The 26,377-nt window shown below is 37.9% G+C and overlaps 1 protein-coding gene across 2 annotated transcripts; it reads left to right on the top strand.

Moving 5' to 3' along the window:
• The first annotated feature begins 1,729 nt into the window (after positions 1 to 1,729).
• Positions 1,730 to 24,863, top strand: SUDS3 (SDS3 homolog, SIN3A corepressor complex component). Of its 2 annotated transcripts, XM_063454179.1 has the most exons (14): positions 1,730 to 2,083; positions 4,041 to 4,421; positions 7,221 to 7,290; positions 8,355 to 8,410; positions 8,824 to 8,895; positions 10,432 to 10,451; positions 10,987 to 11,143; positions 12,646 to 12,741; positions 13,495 to 13,556; positions 14,249 to 14,293; positions 15,498 to 15,519; positions 17,142 to 17,247; positions 22,430 to 22,514; positions 23,695 to 24,863. In XM_063454179.1, exons 2-14 carry the CDS (start codon positions 4,295 to 4,297, stop codon positions 23,791 to 23,793), a joined length of 1,017 nt encoding a protein of 338 aa, XP_063310249.1. In that variant the 5' UTR covers positions 1,730 to 2,083; positions 4,041 to 4,294; the 3' UTR covers positions 23,794 to 24,863. The 2 variants fall into 2 exon arrangements, with proteins under 2 accessions (XP_063310249.1, XP_063310250.1); XM_063454180.1 differs by lacking the exon at positions 14,249 to 14,293.
• Positions 24,864 to 26,377: the final 1,514 nt, after the last annotated feature.

Here is a 26,377-nt window from a genome sequence, read left to right as displayed (position 1 = left end):
TACAAGCATGCATAAAATCCCAGCAAACAATGACAATGCCAACATGTAGACAGGAAGAGCAAGTTTATGATCTAGTAAACCCCATCAATTTGTTTCCGTAGCCCTTAAAATAAATTGAAAAGAGTAAATGTTGCAGATTGAATCCACCCAAAATCCAAATTTGTGATTACAAGTGAATCGATATGATCAATACCCAGAAATATAATATATATTTATTGATAGATAGATAGCCTTGGGAGGAAAGAGCATCCACGTCTAATAGAACTTGTTAGGACACAGCAGGGCTCCACCGAGGAGATCTCACAGTACTAGAGCTTCTGCTGACAGAAAGATGGGAGGATTTATTGTGAACGGGTCAATGGGGCAAACAGCTGTTTCATTTTGAGTTAAATACATTTAGACGGTCTATCCATCTAATGCAAATGAAATATTAATTGTGTGTGCTTTACTAATGACGTTACATAACCGACAACAGGTGCAAAGACCGAATAGTCAGCTTTTAGAATGAATACACGTCACGCTCTTCAGCGGGGTCAGTGTGTGTATTTTTGGCTTATAGAACGTTCGGCGATTCCCTATAGAACGTTCCAAGACTCTATTGGAAAGGGATGTTCTGGCACTTTAGAATACAGAGCATTATTTTTCAAAGAGATCGCAGTACCCCATTATCGAGTGTAGTCTGGGAATATACAAACATCCATCCACACTATACGATAAATACAGAAATCCACTTCGTGTCCCCTGTTACATACGGTCAAGGGGCTAGCAAGGAGCTTCGCAATATACATTGTTTCTAACTGCGTGTACAGTCACTTTCGTTTTGCGCGCACACACACACACACACACATATAGTACTTACAAATATAAATATACAGTCAGGGTGCTCACATACCAAACGTTCTGAAATTGTAATACAGAGGAGCAGGCAGGGAGCTGCTGTGAGCCCAGGATGGGAGGCTGTGAGCCTCGTGTTGCACGCAGTGTATGCAGAGAGTGACTCATTCAATCTATACTGGGCACATTCCTCATTTCCAGCCCCATGACTGCCTGCGATACACCCTTTCAGTGCTACGGGGCAATCAGCACTCACTGGGTTAAGCACTGTATCCGTTCAGTAAGTCGAAACCACGAAGAGTTAAGACTGGGTGTACTCAAGCCCCTCTGAACTGCACTTCCCAGGATGCTCAACCGTCCGAGAGACAGCTCAGAGGGTGGCCGAGCTTTGTGGGAAGTGTTGTTCTCAACAGCTGGAGTGTTCTCGCCTTACCCAGGAGGGGTGTCTGTGGTCGCGGTGTGAAAGTTGCCCCGTGTTGGGCAGTAGGAGGGGGGTTTGGAGAAGTTACGCAGTTACCTGCTCGGGTGTCCGGGGAAGCTCGGGTCCTGGCGGTGTCCTGGGGAGCTCGGGTCCTGGCGGTGTCCTGGGGAGCTCGGGTCCTGTCAGGAGAGCCGGCTATGATGAAAGGGAGGGAGCAGAGGAGCAGCCCTGCACGCACTGTCCAGAGTGGGGGAGAGATAAAGAGAGCTACTGCTTGCTCTCCAGCCCGGGGGTGAGAGGTGTCAGAGAGCGGTCCCGGCTGCCGGAGGAGTGGGGTCCCGGCTCCTGTCAGCTCTGGGGGAGGAGGGCCCGGCTCCTGTCAGCTCTTGGGTAGAGGAGGGTCCGGCTCCTGTCAGTGGGGAGAGTGGAGAAGCTGTCAGTTGCAGCCGGGGCGGGAGAGGGAGTCCCGGGGGCTGTCCCCGCTCACAACAGACCTTATCGCAGGAAGAGAGCTTCCTGGGTCCCGTCAGCTCGCCTGCCACAAAGTGCCCCGCGCTGACTGCTGTCAGGACTACGCGCGAGGCGAGGCTGAACCTTTTTGACCCCTCGCGGCCCCCATCCTTCCTGAGGGAGAGTTTACTGAGAAAAAAAAAATGGAATCTTCTGCGCGAGGAACAGCTATCTCAGCTAAGCCCGAGCAGCCGCGCGCCGATACACTCTGCGATTACCAACTGCAGGCTCCGATCGCCCAATCCACGCCCGATTGCTCTAGCCTGCTCGGAACGGGGAAGTGCGTGTTTCTTCTGTTATTACATTTTTGGAGACCACGTGAGTCTTTTTTTCTTTCTCAGGCTCCTCCTTGTTCAGTGACATTCTGGAGTCTGTGTTAACAACACGGCTATTTTTAGCCCATTGGGTTACTCCTTAACCCAATCAATGACAGGGCGAGTATAGTTAAAGGTCCATGTGAACTTTGACGCCTTCATAAAGGCACACACGTGACCATGTATTGTATGTGGAGCAGGGCTGGCTGGCTGCCCCTTGGGAGTGCAACTCATGTGTGGACGGTGGTTCTTATCATCCTTCAGCTACAAGAGCCCATCAAGCAACAAGAACTGCATTACCAAAAGTTAGCTCTCTCTCCTCCAGAGACATACTGACTGCTTCACACACACACCTGGCTATTGCTATCACCTCCAGCAGGGGTAGATGCCCAGCTGCAACTCTTCTTTTGTCTGTCAAAGCATCATGGGAGTTGTAGTTCTACAACAGCTGAAGGCCTTTCTTTTGGCTACTCCTGACCTGCACAGGGAGACTATGTAGGTACTAGGCATTAAGATTTCAATACAAAGTGGGAAAAAAGCTATTCATTGCATAATGCATTGCAGTACATCCTTTGTCATGATCTGGCAGAGCTCCCCGCATTGAGAGCAGGCTGACTGATGGAAATGGTATAAATGTGCAGTCATCATAGCTCTGGGGGCGTACGGAGGGAAAGTGGGTCATGCAATAAAAACAAATCGGCCTGATTTCCCAGCTACTTGTATTCCTTCAGTTTGGTTGCCTTTGGAATACTTTTCCTATACTGCCCCCCAATGGTTTGATTCGGTCTCTGCGTCCTCTTACATTCCTGGCAGGTAAAGTGTCAACTGGCAAAAAGTTGAAAAAATCTTTGCTTTTATTCCAGTTTATCATTGGTTGAATAAAACATTAAGGGGGCGTTTATTACCTCCAATGACAACCACCGCCCAGCCACCCACCAAGCAGGGCTTAGTCAGAAACAAATCTGAAGTCAATGACGTCAGCCTCTCCTTCCAGTCACTGCAATGCCTGTCCTAGATATACAATGCAAGCTGCATTTAAATCACATTAACAGTCACCCTTCAATTTATGTTCTTTATTGGAGATCAGAGTGAAACCATGTATGTTTATCTCTGTTAGGGTTATTAACTAAAGTACGAATTGTGAATTTTCAAAATGTAGGTCAGTATATCCAAAAAAAGAGAAATACATTTCCAAGTCAGCTGTTTTCAGCTTGGCTATTGTGGTCTATTAGAAGGCTAGGCAACCTTCAGCACTCTAGATATTGTGGACTACATCTCCCATAATGCTCTTACAGCCATAACGCTGGCAAACAATCTAATTCCCCACAATTTACATTTTAGTAAGTAACCCTATCTGCCTGTGTCCTGCAGTCGTTTGCTCCTCATTCCCTCTAAATGCAAATTCGTTTGAGCAGGACCCTCAACCCCATTTGATCCTGTGCGTCCAAATAGTCTTGTTGCCTTTACATGTCTGTTAGTTCACCTATTGTACAGCGCTACAGAATTTATTGGCACTTTATAAATAATAATGTCACTGTTAGAGTACCCCGTGGAGACATTATCACGACAAAACAAACCGCCCTTTGCCCCAATTCCTAAATCATTATGGTAATGCCAACCACTGACTATAAAGCGTTTGCTCTTTTCCAGATGAGCCTGAGCTTTATGAATAATTTAGTTCAAAGCTGATCCAAAACCTCACTGGGGAAATGAACAGGGATCCCGCATGGAGGACCCCTTCCTGATTCGCTTGCCTGGTTTTTTTTTTGTTTTTTTTAATTATTTCTTCGCGACTGACCAACTAGCGCCTGCTTAAAAAGTTCCTATAGATCGGGTGTGCGCACTATCACTCTTTGATTGTGAGCGAAAGTACTGGTTGTAACATCGCTTTTGAGTTAGACGAAGATGTTAAGCCGCACGGTGCGCCCGCCATTAACTCTGTGCTGTTGCTTTCTTTTCAGGCATCGCAGCGGGCAGCCCGCAGGAAGTTCCAGGAAGTGAAGCAGCTCTGAGGACCCCGTTGCTGTGCGGCGGCTGTTGCGGTGTATCCTGACGGGCGGGCAGTCGGTCGGTCGGTTTCCGAGGTGATAGTAGTACCGTTGTTGTTGTGGTAACGGCTCGCTCTCCGGCCTGTGGCCGCGGGAGGGATTGAGGAGCCCGGATTGGGGCGGTCAGCCGGTCTCCGTTGGATTGTTATTGTTGTGTATCGGGGACCATGAGCTCGGCGGGGGTGCTGTCCCCGGCCGCCGCCGCCGCTGCTACCGATTACTACGAGGAGGAGGAGCTGGAGAGCGCGGAGGAAGAGGATGATCGCAGCTTTCGAGGACGGGAGTCCGATGAGGGTGAGCTCCTGGGAGACAGGACTAAATGGCGGGGGGCGGGGGGCTTAGCTGTGCTCCTACTCCAGGACATCGGCTATTTACTAAATCTCGAATGGCGGAGACCTGGCAAGGATATATATACATACATATATATAGGCCAAATATATAGCCACATTGGAATATCATTATTTTGGTTTAAACGAACACTCAACACCAGGGGGAATACAGTAGTGGGCTGTGCTGGTTATGGTGTCAGGAGTTACATAGCTGAAAAGAGACATGAGTCCATCAAGTTCAGCTTTTCCCATATTTCTTTTTGCTGTTGATCCAAAATAAGGCACAAAAAAAACCCAGTTTGAAGCGCTTTCAATTTTGCAACAAACTAGTAAAAAAAAAAAAAATCCTTCTTGATCCCAGCAATCAGATCTCTCCATGGATCAGCTATCAGTACTTTCCTACAGAAAGAGAAGTCAAGCCATTGTAAAACAGTTGGGCACTTACCTGGTAATTCAGGCACAATGTTGTGTGAAATCACTAAAGTGGAAGTTTCCATTTCAAATTTGGTGTACCAGTTTTGTCCCCAGTATTGTGCCAACTGTGGCTGTTCTCAGCTAATTAATGATATTCAAATCTGGACAAAATTTATCCAGAAGTGATATTAGAAATTCCGTTTCTAATTCGTTTTCTAGTCATGTGCCCAGGTAAGGCTTAACCCATTGAAAAACAAGTGTTTGATTCCTTACTGTGGAACAGTGCCAAGGTTCCTGCCACCATAACCAGTGCAGCAAGCTGTAGTGGTTATGGTGTCTTTTCCAGCTTGCATAACACTTTTATGCAGGAATGCAAAAAGTTGACATTGTGCAGAGTGGCATATGAAGCTGGAGTGGCATATATGAATGGGTTAGCATGATTGCAAATCTTATGAACAGTGTTGAGACATCACTGTAATGAAATTTGAATGCTTCTTCATTTCATATTTTAGATTTTTATGCACTGTGAGTGAAAATATAGCATTCTAAAGTCCCAATTGTAATTAAATATGCCTTGATTATTTATTTATGTGTGTGTATATATATGTATGTGTGTGTGTGTGTGTGTGTGTATATATATATATATATATATATATATATATATATATATATATATAATCCAAAGAGGTAGCAGCACTCACGGTCCAGATAAAAAAAATCCAAATTTTATTAAAGCATATTTAAAATGATCGACGTTTCAGTCCACTACACGGGACTTTCCTCAAGGATCTTGAGGAAAGTCCCGTGTAGTGGACTGAAACGTCGATCATTTTAAATATGCTTTAATAAAATTTGGATTTTTTATCTGGACCGTGAGTGCTGCTACCTCTTTGGATTTCTTGGATATTTAAAGCCTTGGCTTAGCACCCGGCACACAAGGGACATTTAAAGCGTGAGTGCAAGAGCATTTTTTCTTTATATATATATATATATATATATATATATATATATATATATATATATATATATATATATATATATATATAGTGTTTGGGAGTAAGAGTTGTTAGAACCTTGACGGTAAGCAGGAGGGTTTCACACAGTAGCTAGAGATTATTTTAACATGCAAAACGCCCAATGTCTTGTCATACATCTCATGGTATACGTTATAGGGATTTGCCCTATTCGTAGTCTATGGTGGTTTGGTAAATCGAAGAATGATTGTTACAGAGAAACACAATGACTTGCCCTCAACAAATACACTATGCCATGACATTTTGTAAAAAAAACAATTTATAACTAAAAACTGCAATTGTCATAATGTATTCCGGCATTCTACTCAGCAAACTGTATGCTTGTGTCCTAGTGAGTATTACTTATTATCCCTCTCTTTTCTATTTCTGGATTGCTCACTTCAGGAAAACAAAGTGTACCTAAGGCTTTACCTGAAAAGAGAATGCAAAACCCACTCGTATTTTCAACTGCGTGTGTCTAGATTTCAAATGGCACTTCATCAAAAGTAAAAAGAAACCCTCCTGTGATGTCATTAAAATTAAGTCAGAATTAATTGAATTGCTCCACTGAAAATTCAGTGTTATGATTCCCCCAAAAAATAATAAATTGTTATTTGAAAGGGTAGCTGTAAGAACTGTAACAACTACAGTTATGGTGCAGTGAGTCTATAGGCAAAGCTGTTTAAAAGAAAGCCTGGGAATGGCGCTGAAAGACCCTGAACACATAGTGGTTAAGATGCCTACAGTGCCGCCTTTAAAGGAACACTGCCATGTGGATTTTTATGCATTTTATAAATAATACTTTTCAATAAAAAAAAAAAAAAAAAAGATTATTATTTTTTTTTTTAATGCTGCTGATTTGCAGTTAATGTCTGTCAGTTCCTTATCATCTTTCTTTTGGGTATATGTATAATCAAGCTTATCTTTCATGGTATTGGCAGTCCCCAATTTTGTCCCACTCTCTGCAGACACTTATGCAGGCTATGCTTCACTGCTCCGTTTTGTCATGGGTGGAGGTCTGTTTGGGAGAGTAAAATGCAACGATTAGTGGAAGGAAACCGTGTTTGCCAGTCATTTTCCTGTATAGTACATATGCTTAATGTAACTGTATTTACTGTATGTGAGCAATATGCCCACATATGTGACTGACCAGTACAAAAACATTTTCATAAAGTAGAAACTTGATTTTTTGGTATATTGCAAAGTGTCATTTTGCGATGGGGGTTAGCAAGCCATTATAAACCAATTTTTTTATTATTGTTATAACTTACTTTGTTACTCCTCATGAAAATATAATGTAAACTACATTCCTATAAATATTTAATTATTTTGTTTAGATACTGAAGATGCCAGCGAAACAGACCTTGCAAAGCATGACAATGTGGACTATGTGGAAATGAAAGAACAGTATGTATTAAACACTGAAGTGCTGTGTCTTATATAAAACTTTTTTTTAAAAATTGCGCTCAGATGTTACTACATGCAAAAAGGCACGAGGTCCATATTTTTCTTAAAGGATTTTAAAGGTACACTCCCGACACCTAAAGCATTTTAGCTGGTTGAAATGCTTTTGGGTTTAACAGGATGTCTACTTTGTGCCAATTTATACAAGTGCCTATCTCAAGACAAACCTGCACTTTTTGTGAATGCATTTAGGAAAATCCCCTAGCTTTTAAACTGACAGAAAGATTTACTTCCTAATTTCCCATGTGAAACATTCTATTGGGTTAAAACTGCATTTTGTTGGTGCATTTGTGGCAGTTTCTGCACATGTGCCAATTTTGGCCAGACAAAGATTTCCAGGGGCAGAGCAAAAAAAATCCCATAAACCATAAAATGTGTGATTTGCCTGGAATCTAAAAAAAAAAAAAACACCCCATACTTTAAAACCGAATATTGTTTTTTAACATTGGAACGTTCCCACATACTGGTAAGTTTATTTTGTAGGTTTTACACATAAAAGAGCTGAGCTCCATGGGACCTGCTGGACTAGGCTGTTGGTCCAACTGCCAGACCCAGTGACACAACACTGGACAACTGTACTGAAAGTTGTACTCCAACTATCAGAAACCCTTTGCCAAGAACTGCTTGTGAGCAAGCACTTTATACTAAAGTATAGTACGCATCTGTCATTGTCTACTTTAGTAGCTTTTTGTTAGCACATTGCTAACCCACACAGCCTTACTAGTATCAAATGTGAACATATTGTTTATTCTAATTATTTTTAGTTTTTTTTTTTTTTGCCGTTTTTTGTTTTTTCTTTTGAGGGGGGTGGAGTGGGGGAAGGGGGTTCAAAGGCCTAGAAATTGATTTGTAGATATTACCACCAAATTAATAAAACCTACTCTACAAAAATGGATGCAACTCAAGTGGTATTTTCAAATCTAGTTTATAATGCATAGATAATATAATTTATAATGTGTAAAGTGTATGTTGTGAAAGCATTTCATTTGCAAAATATCTTTTCACAGGATGTATCAGGACAAACTGGCATCTCTCAAGAGACAGTTACAACAACTTCAGGAAGGTAAGACGGTTATCAGGCCTTTAGGTGAAGTACATTTAAGGAAAGATCATTTGAAGTGACTTATGTATTTTGTAAGTTTACTTCCATAAATTGAAAGTGACCCTTCAATCAAAGGGTAAACCTGTGCCAGTGCATATAAGACACAGTTTGAGATTTTTGGAACACCAGAAGAAAATGCGACAGAAATTTTGAAGACAAACCAACAATTGCAAATGTATGCATATTCCGGTTTAAGCAGCACTGGTTATGAGATCTGCTTTTGTGTAACCTCCCTGGTTTCAGTTGTCAGGATTGTATTTCTGTGCAGAGAGTAGCATATGGTTTGTAATACACTGGCTGTCTTGATTAATAATTTCTAACAGAATACAGGGGGTGTGTTCACTAATGAAGTTTGGAACTTCTCTTGTAAACAGGCACGCATCAAGAGTACCAGAAACGCATGAAAAAGCTAGATCAACAATACAAAGAGAGATTACGAAATGCTGGTAAGTGGAATTACAATTAGATTATGTAGTAAATCCTGACTTGGAGAGATGTGCTAGCACATGGATCGCAGTTTTGATGTGGTTGGTTATGATTGTGTTTAATGCATAACATTGAATAATTCTCAATATTTCTTAACATGACAACAATAATACCAGAGAAATGTGAGTGGTCATGTGTAGACAATCATATTTACCATATAATGTTATACCATGGTCTTTTCTGACAAATGATACCATGATTGCTATACATGTGCTGATGCTAGAGAAATTTGGCTTCCTAAAGATTGTTTGAGCATTATGGCAAATAAAATAGTGTTTAAGGGTTTAATAAATCACTGGTTTTGGTTAGAATATCCATTCATATAATTTCATACGTGTGTGTGATTCTTTGTTGAACTAATTTGCATATTCCCAACCAGAATCCCTTGCAGTAGTAACATCACTGCAAATTTGACATTTCTGTGGGGAAAAACAAGTATTATGGCTTGACTGGTGTGCAGATCTGTGTTTAACAATATATTGACTACACACATACATACACACACACACACACACACACACACACACACACACACACACACACACACACACACACACACACACACACACTCACTCTCTCTTTCAAAATTAAAACACAACTTAAGGCTATCTCTGTTCCAAGGCCAAGTTCTCCACTTAGCCTGACCATTCTCTGCTGATGTCACTATCCCTTGCTGGAAAAAGAGACCTGTCACCAACTTGCATGCTGATATTCGATTTCCAGTATATATATAACTGACTGTAGCCTGCCCGGAACTCTTAGTCAGGCCTGGCTAATGATGCCTCAATGACCCTGCTGGGTTGGAGTTACCCATCCAGCAGCAAAGGGGTTATAATCTGTATGTGCATAACAAAAGTCTTCAAATGCAAACTTGAGGTACCATGATAACTTCAAACCATTGAAGTTGTTGTGGTGCCTAGAGTAGCCCTTTAAAGGGTCGTATGTTAAACATGGTGTAGCAGGGGCTTCAAAGCATTGCTTATGTTTACCCAATTTCTCTGTAGAGGGAGATTGCTCTCAGAATCATTATAGGTATTAGATCAGTTTAAAGCTAGCAACATATTTTTTTTTCTTTATAGCTATATGTATTTGAGTACGTTTAGCAACAACAAAACATGTTTGCATTTACTACAATCTTTCCATCTTGTGGTGGCCTTTTTAAATATGCTGCATGTTACATATCTTGATCTAGGCAGGATTTGATCACAGCACCGCTCCTATCTTGTACCCAGTGTATAGATGTAGTTAAGAGAATAACTAGGTTTTCTCTTGAGAATGATTCCATCTCTGGTTTTAATGCATAGACCTCTGTGGATTTTTAAGAAGGTTGTGTCCTTGTGCCTGTCTCTATTTAGCTCATATTTATCTAATTAGTGCTTGTTGGGATTTTTAGTATCATGTCAATCTTTTTGCTTCTTTATCTATTTGCTTCTTTAAATTTGTAGTCTTTTCTAATCAAATTAATTATTGTTTTACAATTTTTTTTTTTTTTTTAGAACTTTTCCTGCAGCTTGAAGTAAGTCAATGTTTGTTGCTTGTTACATATTTAATGCCCAATAGCGTTTGTAGTATTAATAATTATGGGGAGCATAGGTATGCAGTCTTACTCCCAACTCCTCGTATAATAAATGTTTTTCTTGCCATTTTTAATAAGTTGCAAATAAGAGTATTGCATTCTGACCATTGGAAGTATTTTGAAACTCACTTTAGGTATTGTAGTAGTGTCATTAAAAAGACAATCCAATGACCAAAATTGAAATGTTAATGAAGTGGTTTTCTGACGCAGGTGTTGCCTTTGCGGCCTTCATGTTGTAAACGGTGACATACCTGTGACTTTCAGACAGATCGCCTGTAAGGACACTAGAATGAAGTAGATTAAACATTTTTGTGGGCTTCTTTTCTTATTTTATGTGTAAAAAAAAACAAAAAAATTGTTATGGGTTGTCGTAATATTAGAACATAACCATGCATTATAAAATATTTACCCGGAGCCAAGACTTCTTTGAAGTCTTCAGCACCTAAAATTGATTTCTTTTTTTTGCAATGAATAGACTGAGCAAGTGGAAAGGAACTACATTAAGGAAAAGAAAGCCGCTGTAAAAGAATTTGAAGATAAGAAGGTTGAGCTGAAGGAGAATCTGATTGCGGAGTTGGAAGAAAAGAAAAAAATGATTGAAAATGAGAAATTAACCATGGAATTGACAGGCGGTATGCTTCACACTGGATTAAGATATTATTTTTGTGATAGTTTTATTGACCATTTATTTATTATAGTGTTCTGCTTAGAATGCATCTACTCTAAATTATTGGGACATTATATATATTCTCTTTCCAGAATTAACATGTCTTCTTGTGATGTAGTATTACCCCTCATCACCTCACAAAAGCACCTCCTTTTTTATCAAAATATTGCACACTACATTTTTTTTAATTCCCTGATTTTACTAGTGATTTTGTACAAAGTAAAAAAAAAAAAAAGTATATTGAAATGTTGTTTTTTTTTTTTTGTACATAAATTGTTGATAACATACATATTTGAGAGATTTATCATATTATTGTTAGAGATCTCTATATCTGTACCTGAACATTTTCCCATACCATGGCAAACGGGAAAATAACGGTGAATGCACATTGGTATCCTGTTACATAAATTATTACACATTGAGGCCTATGACTGAGAGCTCTTGTGAGCTCTAAATTCACCCTATATCCCTGCATGCCCAAGAGTGCAAAACATGGGGTCTGTATGTTATTGAAAGACTGCAATCATCCACTTTAGGAAAAAACTCAAAATTGCTAATTTAATACCCCCTTTGCATACTCTTGCATTTACCTTTCCTATGACACATTGCTTTTGGTAATTTTTTTTAATTTATTTTTTTTGCTAAAAGGATTTGGTTACTGGAAGCATTTTTGAGCTAGGACAATGTCCTGATGTTTTCAGCATGTTTTTTGTGTCTCAAACTCAAGAACTGACCCTTATACCAATAATTGTTTTCTTTAAATCATTACGGTTATGCCCAGAGCTCATGTAATTCTTTAATAATTGAAAATGGCTGGTTAGATAAAAGATCTTGTTCTCATCTCAATGTGTGGTATTTTAGAATATCCCCAGCCTGTGTCACCATTAAGACTCATTAAAGGGAGACTATAGTCACCAGAGAACTACAGCTTAATGTAGTTTTTCTGGTGAGTGTAATAGCTCCCTTCAGGCATTTTAATGTAAACAGAGAGAAAACAGTGTTTACATTGCCCCTAGGGACACCACCAAGTGGCCACTCCGTAGATGGCCACTGGAGGGGTTTCCTGGCTCGGGGCTGCACAGTAAGCAGCCCCACTGTTCAGCGTCCCCACGCTTTGAATGGGGACGCTGAATTTTCCTCGTAGAGATGCATTGGTTCAATGCATCTCTATGAGGAGGTGCTGATTGGGCAAAAATGTGTTTGGCCACGCTCCTTGATGATTTTAGCCAATTTTGATGTCACCAAGGGGGTGGGACCAGGGCCGGCGGACCTGTGGAGAGCTGAAAATAAGGTGTGTTTTAACCCATTCTGAAGGGGTAATGGGGGAGGGACAAGCCACCTAAATGGTGGGTTTTCACTATAGGGTCGGGAATACATGTTTGTGTTCCTGACCCTATAGTGATCTTTTAAGCCAATGTTGCATTTTTTAGTACAGAATGTTAGTTTCTAATGTATCTTTATTTCCAGATTCCATGGAAGTTAAACCTATCATGACACGCAAGTTGCGTCGACGACCGAATGATCCAGTCCCAATTCCAGATAAGAGGAGAAAACCTGCTCCTGATATCCTTTATGTAACCAGAAACTAATTATATGTGGGTGTCGAGTAATTAAGTGATGGAAATTTGTATGTAGAAAATAAAATCCGTGAGATCTCAGAAGTATGAAGTGGATCCTAAACACATTGCTGAGAATAAGTAGGACATAGGTTAATAGTACTTTGCGCTCTAAGGCTGCTTACCTGTGTTGATGCCTGGAGTGGGAAGTGATTGCTGCCCTCCCTCAAATCATAGCTCCTTTTCAGCAATTGTATATATTTTTTAAATCACACAGGTTATGCATCCCTAGACACACCTTCCCTGGCTGTGACTGCTACAGTAACCTACCTTTGATGGTGGTAATTGGCTGAAAGTGCTAGGCTAAACCAACCACCGCTCTCTCAGACAATCAGTGCCGTCCAAGTAGGGCAATATTGATATTGATAATGCAGTGGTGTTAACTATACAATGAGATAAGGGTGGTTGTAAGGTGGTGAGAAGAGCCCGGTGTATATTATACTATTCCTTAACAGTTTCATATGAAATTGGGAAACACTGCTAGGGTAATCAAGATTACATAACCAGTACAGCAAACCGATTACCACATCATTTACCCACAGTTCTGTTACTGACTGATTTGTTATGGATTGTTGATTTGAAAAGTAAGCAATCCTTGCATTCTCTATACTGAAAGTATAAACAGGTTCTTACTGCAAAGGAGCCCTACCTGCAGATTGTTTTTGTTGCTTGTAATTCAGCTTTCCTTAATTCGCCACACCTCAGCTTAATTACTTGTTGACCGATGAACAAATCATGGAAGACTTGAGGACACTAAACAAAGTAAGATTAAATGTGTTCATTCATTTACATCAATGTAAAGCAGGACTGGTTTCTAGTTTGAGTACATTGTAATGTAGCTAGAAAACACATGTTAAGTTTGTAACGAAATGCATTACCTAGGGCATTGGTGAATGAATAGGTACACATTAGGTCCTTGCATATGTTGATGGCCAGAAATATACACTTGTGCGTTCCGAATGCTTTAAAAAAAAATCAAAAAAAATCTGAGAGAAGCAATACCAAATCCAGAAATCCATGGCGTGATGCATTTTAGCCTATTCAGTGATGTAATGTACTAATGTGTTGCTTAGAGCTTTGTGCAGACACAATTTAATGTACTACTCTGAGTATATAATAAAAATGAGCAACAGTAACCTACATATATCCGTCTTTATCTCATTATCCATAATTTTAATTGTGATTAATTCCGAATACATTTTTGGTTTCCGGTGTTCATTTTAGAGCCTTTCTCTAAAATGCAGACTTTTTGCAGGCAATTCGCAAAACATTTTACATGTGACATTTTTGTGTGTAGTGTCTTATAGAAGACATACAGAGGCATTTATGAACCTTTAAAAAGGTAATTGTTCACCCAGTGTATTTTAATGATAATGTCAACTGTGTTTCCACCAAGCTGCAACACATATCTGAATTTCATAAAATTGTTGCTTATTAGTTTATTTTCTTTACAGATTGACAGTGTTGGTTTTTTTTCTTGTAAAGGGACACTCAAGGCTGTAGGTATCCTCCACTTAATGGCTAATGTCTATAATGCTTAATAAGGAAAAGTCCAAAATATATTTACTTGTATTGTTTGTTTGTTTTAATATCCTTTATTTAGAGCAAATGCCCAGGATCTTCTATTTCTGCCACCAATTGTTGCCCTTCCTATGCTTTCAATATATCACATGAGACACAAAACCTCTATAACAGTCAATTATTAATTTATTTTGTGCTGATGCTAGCATTAGTGTAATTCAGCTATTGGGTTCATATTGATGGACCTCTCTCATTAATAATGGTTAGTTGCATGAGTAGATAAATACCTAACTCCAAAATATGCTTCTATTGTATAAAGGAAGTGACACAAATGGAGATGATACAATTAGTTCAAAAGTCAAGTAAAATTGCAGGAAAACTTTTCTAAGGTTAAGATGCATTTTTACAAACTCTAGGAGACATCAGCAAGTGCCATTGTACCTTTCACCATCATAGACATTGATTAATTGGCATACATACCACACTGTCAGAATTATGAAAAAGCCCTACAATTTTCATTGGTTGTTGATGAAAATTTGAATAGTTTGCCATGTTTTAACAATATATTTTATACTTTACTTGACAAATTATGGGCAAATAAGAGACCTTAGTGTATATTGCGGTGTGACATAAATCTGGCCTGAAGACTTCCACAGTACTTTTTATTTGCAGGACCTATATGTGATGTTTCAGTCACAGTATTCTAGTTAATTAGGTGTTTACTCTTGTCTAATTTTATATTTGTTGCTCTGAGACCCTATTCTGATATGTAATGTCCTAGCTGTCATCAGTAACAATGGTTCTGTACAGCTTCTGATAAATGTATAGGCCACTATATGCTAGCATAAGTTCTTTTAAGAACCAGAAAATGATGGTGATATTCTTCCATAAATTTGAATTCAAGTAAATTTAAAATTCTAGGCTGAAGCAACTGAACTGCTGGCTATATTAAACATGAAAGGCAGTCCTTAAACACTGTTTCTCTATGCAATTCTCCTGCTGTTTTATTTTTTCCTTTGTCAGCTTACATTAGTATCTGATTCTGCTTTACAAGCACTTATGTAATCATATATTTTCATGGTAACTTAGATCATAGAGTTATATACCATGTGTCCCATTTGTTCTCTCAAAATAAATTGCTTAAATTTATGTTTTTCTTATTTATTTTCACCTTTCTTGCAGTTAAAATCTCCAAAGAGGCCTGGTAAGTTGCATCTACAATACAGGGGTGATGTTGATAACTTGCATTTCTAAGACGTTGCATAGGCAACCAAATATTTATTTATATTGGGTAGATATTCGGTATCTCCTGTCCCCCCCCTTTAAACCAGTTAGTAATTTCCCACCCTTAACTCTGATACAGAACAGGTTTTAATAATGTATATAAATCAAAACTCCCAGAATCCTTTGAATGCAATAAATTGCCATATAATCATTCTAATTGTAGTTCAATAACATTGGGTGGGAGTTATTGCCTGATTTAATGTGGATATAATTGGATAAAACTATTTTGTCTGTGATTTATTTATTTTTTCTTTGCAGCTAGTCCAACTACATTGAAATACGTTTAAATTGATTTAATCTTGGCATTTTACCACATTTCTCACACTAATTTTCTATATATATCTAGGTATCTTGATAAAGACCCAGTAGGGTTGAAACGTTGATGCTATTATATTGAAATATATTGACAAAATCTCTCTTTTTTTAAATTTAGCACTGGGAAGCACCCAGGTCATCGATATATCGACCTCTTAGCATGTGACTTGCATAGCCTTCCTAACCACTCCCTGTAAAGAGAACTCTGTTTAGACTTCATTTTTTGCACATTGTAGTTAATTTAGAATTTATATGGCCTTCTATGCCCTGCATAAATATCATGTGTGTGTTTAAAGTTCAATTTACAGAGCAGAAGATAAAAAGAAATTCAAAAGCAAGTTAAGACCTGATTAAAAATGAAAACATATACATGCAGGGAGTGTGAGTCGGGTTGCACAAAAAGAAACACAAGTGATTTAACTACTAAATGGCAGAGAATTGAGCAGTGACCATGCAGGGGCATGATCTATACACTAAGAAAGCTAGCCATTTTTTCTCTTTAGATTAACTCTCAGAATAATTCAAGCAGCCTCTGAAAACTGCATTTTTTTTTTTATACAGTAAACACTCCTGATCATTTTGACACTTTTTAGGGCAGCCATTTTATCACCAAAGCATTCTAATTGGAGTGATGTTAGCCAGTATACAACATTACATTTATTACCAGATTCTTAATAAAAAAAAAAAAAAACAGGCTTGTTGGTACACCGTGTGCAATTGCCCCACAAAGCCATTGCTGTGTATGGTCTTGCTGGTTCCAAGTGCTTCATACAGTATTACAAAAGTATTAAGGAGAACAAAAGGGGGGTGCATTTCACAAATTTGAGATTTATCTCCGTCTCAGGATTGTATAGTACCAATTCGCATTTAAAGAATGCTTACTGTGAATTTGCTGTAACATTTTCATAGACTTCTATTCTGATAACTGTTTTAGGTTAAATGATAGAGATTTAAATATAGAAAATAATCCAGGCCCTCCAATGAATTCTTAAATATAGGCAATCTTTATTGGAAGAAGGAACCAAACAGCAACGTTGCCTGGAGTGCCTGGATTATTTTCTATATTCAAATGCTATAGGTGGTCCTTTTTTGGTACTGGGACTTATCCACTTGAGCACCCTGAATTCCAGACGAAGGATTGAGTGCACTTCCATCACCTATATATGCCAAATGATATGGAGAGACATCTTAATGGATTTATGACTTTACTGTGTTTCTCCATTTCAGTATCCCCATCAACCCCGGAGCATCTTCCAGCCACACAAATTGAATCACCTGCCCAGCGTTTTGAGGCACGAATAGAAGAAGGGAAACTCTACTATGATAAAAGATGGTATGTTGTATTGTGTGATGAAATCCATGCACTATAAAGTGTTTTTACACCTTCCTTAAGAGACTTTGGAAAATAAGCAGAACACATTTTTCATCATTTGATATGTTAGAACATTTTGTCAGATGACTAAAAAATTTAGATGGAGTACCCCCTTTCTTCACATGGATACATTTTAGGTGGTAAAGCTTTGCAATATTTTTCTTCATTTGCCCAAGTGGAAATTAAACTTCCTCAAAATGCAAACCGGTAATCTTTCTTACCTTATCTTCCAGCTGTGAACAGGATGAGTTTATGCATCTGTCACAGAACCAGAATTAGGTAACACAATGATATTGACTTGGGTCCACAACCGATATTATCTAGAAGTCCATTATTACTTGAGGTACACATAATTATGTTTTAATGTTATTCCTTGTCACGTTTTTACTCTTGGAACAACGGTATTTAATTTAATGAAAACATTGTGCAAAATGTAAAATGTTCCACTTAAGATCGGGTTAACCTACTTCAACTTTTGGTATAAAGCTAAATTGTACAATCCAGAAAAGCATTTAGATGGATTTATTGCGATCTCTCTGGTGTGATACATGACATGTTGGATCTTTTAATTAGATTTAAGCTAATTTTCTCTTTAATTTTATCTCATGATTTTAGTTTAAAACTGAAATCCAATATAATGGCATTTGTAAGTTATGTGTACAGGTGTATTATTTAAATATAAAGAATAATCCAGGCACTCCAGCATATTCCAAAATGTAGGCAATCTGTATTGGAACAAGGAACCAAAAGGCAACGTTTCGACCCCTGAGGGCCTTTGTCAAGCTTGACAAAGGCCCTCAGTGGTCGAAATGTTACTTTTTGGTTCCTTGTTTCAATAAAGATTGCCTACATTTTGGAATATGCTGGAGTGCTTGGATTATTCTTTATATTTAAATGCTTCAATTGGTCCTTTTTTGGTACTGGAACTCATCAACTAGAGCACCCTGAATTCCAGACGAAGGATTGAGTGCACTTCCATCACCTACATATACTACAGGTGTATTATTGTCATGTAAGTTGTGATAGTTTGTGTAGCTAGATGGGCCCAGTACAAACAAGCATTATAGTTAGCTGAACGTTAAACAGTTCCATATGAGAGAGAAAAAAGTATTCGGGTATTTGTTACACCAGCATTTAGTTATTTTAACATAAAGATTTATTGAATTTAATGGCTCTTAAATTTAAATACACTGCATTAGCATCTTCATTTGGCTCTCCCCAGGTTCTGATAGGGCTCCATTGCACTGGGGAAGGCAGCACAAAAATGTAAGGGAAAAAAAAATAGCTTAGCAGTTGAAATAAATCACTAGACATTAGTTTGACACAAAACACTGCTTATTTTATTTTGTCAACACACTTTTTTTTGTTGTTGTTACCTTCATCAATTTTACATTTTAAAGATACATTTTATACTGCACACTGATTATGTTTAGAGACTTTTCCGTTCTCTTTATTAGCACATCAAACTCTCACCCCTTTATCTGAGTCAAAACATAACAAGCAAGGTTTTCTGCAGTTGTATGCTACAAGACATGACTCCAGTTTTCTACTTTTCAGTCTCTGGCAAGTGACATTTCAGTCCCAAAATGTTAGAGATTCACCAGGTTAGGGTATCATAGAACCTCCAGGCTTGCAGTGGCAAGTAACTCTTAGGCCTGTCTAGGAGTGTAGGAATTTTAAGCCTTTCTACATATCTATTAATTAGGTTTTATACTAGACTTCAAGAATAGACTATGTAGTATCAGTGGATATTACGTTATTATGGTATAAACACTTCTTAAGTGTGTTTTCATAAAACTAGAGACAAAATCTCTCTATGATTTATGATTCCAGATTAATAAAATTGTTAAATATAAAAAGCTAATACTTGTATTTGTTATGAATGTTTTACGGAATTGTTCCACAAGGTGGCAATGTGCATTCAGTAGTGTCGCTCTCTGTAGTTAACAAAAGGAAAACATTTATTCACAAACTTAAATTTCATGGGAATAGCACAATGAGAATCCACAGACACATTTATCAGACTCTCTCTATTTGGGAATATTTAATTGTTGATTCATAGATAGGGAATCAACATACCATGAGCAATGACTATAGGTTGTAACCTCACAGTGATTTGCATCTCACTTTATTGAGAAAATCGACCAAATTATAAATTCAGTCTCCCTTCTTTCCTCTTCCCCTCCAATAATCGGCTTCCATTCTGTACCTTCATCCACTTTTACTACTTTACCCCTGTCTCGAAGCAGGAGGTCTCTAATCTTCTCATATCCTCTAGCCCAAGCACATGCCCTCTTGATCATCTCCCCTCTCACCTTGTTCAGTCTCTTTCACCTAGTCTGATTCCATCTCTAATGCATATTTTCAACCTCTTTATCTACTGGTATTTTCCTCCTTTTCCCTCAGATACGCAATTGCTAAACCCATCCTGAAAAAGCCATTTCCAGATCCCACCTCTCCTTCTAACTATTATCCAATATCACTACTCACCTTTACTTCTAAGCTTACTGCGTGGGATGTTTTTACCTGTCTAACTCACTTTCTCAATACCAACTACCTACTTGACTCTCTTCAATCTGGCTTCCGTTCTCTCTATTCTACTGAAACTGCCCTTACCAAAATTACTAATGTCTTAATTCCTTCTAAATCTAAAGGTCATTACTTTCACTTAATTCTCCTGTACCTCTCTGCTGCCTTTGATAGTGTTGTCCAATCTCTTCTTCTTGAAACCCTTCACACCTTAGGACTTAATGACATTGTGCTTCTATGGTTTTCATCCTGTCTTTCTGAACAATCATTTAGTGTCTCTTGCTCAGGTGCCACCTCCTCACCACTGCCTGTCTCAGTTAGTATTCTGCAAGGTTCTGTTCTTGGTCCTCTTATATTCTCTTGTCTACATTGCATTTCTCAGTATTAACTCTTTTGGATTTCATTCTCATCTGTATGTTGACGATACACAGATCAGCCTCTTCTCCCCTGACCTCTCTCCGGTGCTTCTGGGGAGATACCCACATTGCTTCTCTTCAGTTTGTAAGGAATGCTGCAGGCAAGTTCATCTTCCAGACTATAAAAAAACAAAAAAAAAGTTACTTGTGCACTATCCCATCTCATCTTCCTGACTGACCGCTTTTCATACACCTCATTCCTTTGCCAACCATTAAATTGAATTCCTGTAATGTTCAGGATCCAATTCAAACTGCTAACACTAGCCCGCAAAGCGGTCCGTAATTCAACTCCTCACTAAATTTCCTATTTACTCAACAGATAAACCTTTTTTTTTTTTTTTTTTCCCTTTACTCTGTAAATGACCATCTCCTGATAATTGCTCGTACCCACACTGCCGACTCTCATCTGCTGGATTTTTCAAGGGCTTCCCTGTGTCTTTGAAATTCATTACCCCGTGCCATCAGATTCTCCCTTAGTCTCCAGTCCTTCAAGAAATCACTAAAAGCACACATCTTCATGAAAGCTTACCATCTTAGTGGGTGACACTTCTCTCATTTCACTGCTCAATGGGTTGTTCATTTTGTTTAATGTTCAATACCTTCAAATGATGACCTCCTTATTAAACATTGTAAAAAGAAAAAATATAATACATCCAGGAGTGGTTAGCGCTGCTAATGTGTGTGAAACCTAGAAGAGATGTGAGAGCATAAGCTGTCATAAGGGAAAAATTACTATTTTTTCTCTTTTTAGATAACAATACTTTCACAGAGCCAAGGTTAGAAGTATTAAATCCCCTTTGGTTAGATGCACTGTTTATCCATCCAAGACCATCCAATTAAATTGTGAACATTTGTGGCTCCGAACATCATGCACAAGCACTGGGTATCTCAAAAATGCTTTTGGAGATTGTTTCAGCCGTGTGAATCGTCAAGGTATTCAGTTGACTAAATGGTGCAATTACCAAATGGGTACTTAAATATGGCATTTGGCACAGAGAAAGGTTATGTCTGGAGAGGCATAGAAAATAGATATTCATATCATATTTAAATCTTGTGCGTTGCATTGCAAAATAATACACATGATGGAGGCTATAATACATGTAATCTTTTATATCACACCAACCAGACTGGCTTAAAATATCAAGACTGGCCTAAAAGTTACTCGACAAATTGGCTGCTTCTGTTGTGTTAAGCCTCTTGTACAATCTTACAGAATGGACTATTTAATGGAGCATGTACAACATTATCTCTGTTGTGTAACATAACTGTTCATAATCATCCATTTTGCACATGTAATTATGTGACCTATATATTAAAATAATAACTTAATTTAACTTAAAGGGACGCTATTGTCACCAGAACCTTCTGCAGCTTAATGTAGAGATGTGTCTATAGTATGTCCCTGCAGGTTTTTTAATGTAAACTCTGCCTTTTCTTTTCTACATAGGAACACTTCTAGTGGCAGTCATTTAGATGGTCACTAGAGATGTTTCCCAGCTACGATCTGCATTAAGGTGCTGTACATTCCGTGTAGAGATTGATATAATGCAACTCTATAAGGAGATACTGATACAGCACATTTTGCTGTACATGTGCAATAGCTTTCCAATGGGAAAGCATTGGATTTACACAGATCATCAAGTTTGATGATCTCAGCCATGGTTGCAAAGCCAGCTGTGGCGGGACCAGCATGGGGAAAAAAGTTGATTTTAAAGTGAAACTCATCACAACAAGACTAACTAAATTGAATTCCTCATAGGGACCACAGCCAGATTGTTTTTTTTTTTGTTTGTTTGTTTTTTTTAGGTTTTTAAAATACATTATATATGTGTCTTAATTCATAATCCTACACTAAATAACAAAAAAAGTAGCTACCAGTTATTAAATATAAAATATGTGTATCAGAAACCCCAACCAGTAGTAAAATTGCACTTAAAAATAAACAGCCTTGTGTATTGCGTGTTAAATACTCCTACAGAAAATGTATTGAATAGATAATGCATACTGTCTTATGTTTTTTTTTTCTACCAACATTTCTTTGAAAACACTTTTATGATTGTACGTTTTGCTACAATAAACTAGAATTATAGTAAAGTACCTGGTAGCTGCTGAACTTGAACAGCATAAATGTGTTTGTTTTGTTAACATGCTGTATCTTGCTTCCTCTTCTTCACCTCTTCATCTCTTTTCCCCTTAAGGTACCACAAGAGTCAGGCGATATATCTTGAGTCAAAGGACATTTCAAAACTCAGCTGTGTCATCAGTTCTGTAGGAACCAATGAGGTAAGGGCATACATTTTTTACAGTAAATAAAAAATATGCCTTGTCACCTATTAATGCACAGCTACACACATAAATAAACCTAGTTATAATGTGCTGCACTAGTTTCATCATGGTATCAAGCTTAGTCTGCAAGAAAAAAACAAAACTATTCCGTAATAACATTACTCAAACATCATAACTGTAATCTTTATTATTAAACAGAAATGTCACAGCAATCATTGTTAAGGATTAAAATGGTAATGACCTATAGATTACTCCCCTGGTATTTTACCAATGTAACATTTCTAATATTTGTGTGACATACTTGGAGCCACTCAAAGCATCACAATCTTATACTTATTTTGCAGGGATTGGTACGTGGCACCTAGGTAAAATGTCAAACCATTATTAAACGGTTTGACTACTTACTGTGGCAACATATCCATCACAGTGTATTGTGGAGTTATGGTGCTCGGAGTGCTCCTTTACCGTACATGTGTCCTCTTATCTCCAGATTGTTAGTACATCCATAAAAAAGTAAAATAGACGATCCGTTCTTATTGTTTTATGCAATCCCCCACTATGTAGTGATCTAGGAAAGGTCCACATCTGTCATGTCATAGTCTCCAGTTTCAAATGAAACTTCTCTGAACAGGCAAGGAGCCCTTGATCAAAAATGCTCTTTTCTGTGAAAAGTGAGAGACAAGTTTGAAATAAAAACTTTTTTAGAGACTTTTTGAAGTAGTTCGTCCATATGATATGTGCGGGAATACTTTATATCCTTATTAAATATATATTGGTTAGTCACCACACACTCAATTAAAACATGCACAAGATATGATCATCGGCCAAAATTAAGTTATTTGCAAACTACACACTGCATCCTAAATAAACTATGCTACTATAACCGACAATTGTAAAATATGTACTTTACAGGTAATAACTAACATAAAATTACACTGTATTCCTATCTACAAAAAACAATTTAAGGCTAACAGCCACTCAGCTGCTCTAGTAGCTGTCCAGAGTACAAGTCTCTGAATTCTATGGAAAGTTTGACAATTAAACCAATGTCCAGTGGTTAAAGCTAAGAATACCTACTAGAGCAGGACATGCTTTGTGATTGGGTGTCCTTAATTAATCTTCATTTAACACTTTTATAGTCTCCACAAATATTTTTGAATTTCTCTTGATTTTGCAGATATGGGTAAGAAAGAGCAGTGACAGCACAAAAATGAGGATTTACCTGGGCCAGCTACAAAAGGGCACATTTGTGATTCGCAGGCGTTCAGCAGCATGAATGCTGCCAGACTTTAACAGGCAAAATCTTCAAATAAAGAAACATCGTCCACAAAGGTGATGTTCTATGGTATTGAACATCATGGATTCAAACCCACATTTTTTGTTGGGGAACATTCGCTTACTGACTTTGCAAAAAGGTATCCAAGCAGCGGGTCTATTTTCCTAGAAAATACTCTGAAACACCTTTTGGAGTTTGGACACATTTTCCTCAAGGCAAATGTACTCCATTGGATTTGGCGGAGACAATTCTTCACAATGGGTAGACTCTTCTTGAAGATATCAAACCCTGAATTTACTCAGAGATGCTCTTCAGTAACCACCTTGTCTTACAAATCATAAAGCTACACAAACTGTTATATATATTTCCTGTAGGGAGGTATGTGTTCCTAAGTCTCATTGATCTTTACAATTGGTTTGGAAAATGTAATCTGGTGCTGCTACACACGTTAGCCGTTTATTTTTAAACAAAATCACAGCAACATTAAAAGGTGTGTGTATATCTAGTAGAAATCATAGATGTATATTATAGTTTGTTTTATATTATATCCTCTTTTTTATAAATGTCTTAGTGCTTCACATTTGCTATCCCTGTACACCATACTGGAACAAGCCTTAGTTTTTAGTTAAAATGACTATGAACTATGGTATGCTCTTGTGCTTTTACAGTCTTTTTGTTCGCTCATCCATTACAATCTCTGCTTCTTCTTACCGGTTTGGTACTGAGACATTTCAGGCCAATCAGAACAATGCCTTCATAGCACAAAATGTTTTGATAAGGCTAAACATCTCAGGAATTTCAAGGAAACAGATTTTTTTTTTTTTATTATAATTCTTCTTTTATCAGTTTCTTCCCATTTTAACAATTCTGATAACCTAGAGGTTCTTGAAATTTCTGGAGTTCTCACTGTTTAAAGGAACCCTATATGATTAGATATTATTTTTAATGTCACTGTATCAGTGTTTTTGCTTTGTTACTGCTTGGATTTTTTGCAAGAGTCCCTGAGGGAGAAATACAGTACTTTACTGACAAGCTTGCATCAACATGTACGTTCTAGACCCTACGTTCTAAATGTTTTATTTCGTTTTTTTTTTTTTTTTGTTAACAGAATCTTATTTGCATGTGTCATTGTTTTTCTTGATGTATAAAATACATGAGCAATATTTAAACCAGGTCATTGTTGGTTTTCCTTTGTCAAAATACAAATTTGAATATAAGATTATAAAGTAAACTAACCCTCTTTATTATTAAACAGTGTTGAATGTTCACTTATTTTCTTTCTTTATAAGAAGAGTTGTCAGTTTTCATACACTTTGAACCGTTACATTGGCATGTATTACCTAAATACCTGTACCAATAAACCATTATGGTCATTTGCTTAACATTCCGTTCCTTCTATACACCTGCCTTTCTTCTTGATTGGTTATCCAATTTTCCCCACTGTCGATTTAATGTGAAAATGAGATGTGCTATAATTTTCACTAGGTGGTCAAAGGGGATGATTATGTACATGTTAAATGAAGTACAACATTTACCATTTTTTTTTTATAAATTAGAGTTGTTATAATAAAAGCTTTTGTTGAATAAGAACAGCACAGTCCACCTTTAAAAAAAGAAAAAGAAAAAAGTCTGGGCTGGGTTAGAAGGAGAGGGTTGGCAAAAGACGGAAGACCACATATTTGTAGCCCTTGCAAGCGGTTTTAGATACCAATGGAAAAAATGAATATTTAAATGTTTTTATTTGGGGGTATATCTTCTGAATTGTTCCAATGAAATTCAAAGTGGCAGTCATCACAAATGGGTAGTTGCCCATTACTCTCACAGGACAGGCAGCATTAAAAAGGTAAAAAAAAAAAGTCTCAATCCCTCCTAGCGATTTAAAGGACAACTCCACCCTGAGCTCCCTGTTTGCCTGCCCTAAGGACAGACAGGTCAGATGGCATTCTCTGCCTACCCTTGGCAGAATAGGTTAGGCTATTAAAGGAACACTATAGTCACCTAAATTACTTTTAGCTAAATAAAGCAGTTTTAGTGTATAGATCATTCCCCTGCAATTTCACTGCTCAATTCACTGTCAGTTAGGAGTTAAATCACTTTGTTTCTGTTTATGCAGCTCTAGCCACACCTCCCCTGGCTATGATTGACAGAGCCTGCATGAAAAAAAAAAAAAAAACTGGTTTCACTTTCAAACAGATGTAATTTACCTTAAATAATTGTATCTCAATCTCTAAATTGAACTTTCATCACATACAGGAGGCTCTTGCAGGGTCTAGCAAGCTATTACCATAGCAGGGGATAAGAAAATCTTAATTAACTCCTTAAGGACACATGACGTGTGACATGTCATGATTCCCTTTTATTCCAGAAGCTTGGTCCTTAAGGGGTTAAACAGAACTTGCAATAAAGAGAGCCTAAATAGGGCTGTCTTTACAGGAAGTGTTTATGGATAGCTGTGCAAGTCACATGCAGGGAGGTGTGACTAGGGTTCATAAACAAAGGGATTTAACTCCTGAATGGCAGAGGATTGAGCAGTGAGGCTGCAGGGGCATGTTCTATACACCAAAACTGCTTCATTAAGCTAAAG

The sequence above is a fragment of the Pelobates fuscus genome, chromosome 5, assembly GCF_036172605.1.
Source record: "Pelobates fuscus isolate aPelFus1 chromosome 5, aPelFus1.pri, whole genome shotgun sequence".
NCBI lineage: Eukaryota > Metazoa > Chordata > Amphibia > Anura > Pelobatidae > Pelobates > Pelobates fuscus.
The sequence above is the reverse complement of the archived record's forward strand: the minus strand, read 5'-3'. Positions and strand labels throughout refer to the sequence as shown.

Excerpts from the sequence above, each read along its gene's own strand:
- SUDS3 (XM_063454179.1), top strand. The coding sequence starts at position 4,295 with ATGAGCTCGGCGGGGGTGCTGTCCCCGGCCGCCGCCGCCGCTGCTACC. Across the intron at positions 4,422-7,220 it reads AGGACGGGAGTCCGATGAGG|ATACTGAAGATGCCAGCGAA; the intron begins GTGAGCTCCTGG and ends TATTTTGTTTAG. Across the intron at positions 22,515-23,694 it reads GTTCTGTAGGAACCAATGAG|ATATGGGTAAGAAAGAGCAG; the intron begins GTAAGGGCATAC and ends TTGATTTTGCAG.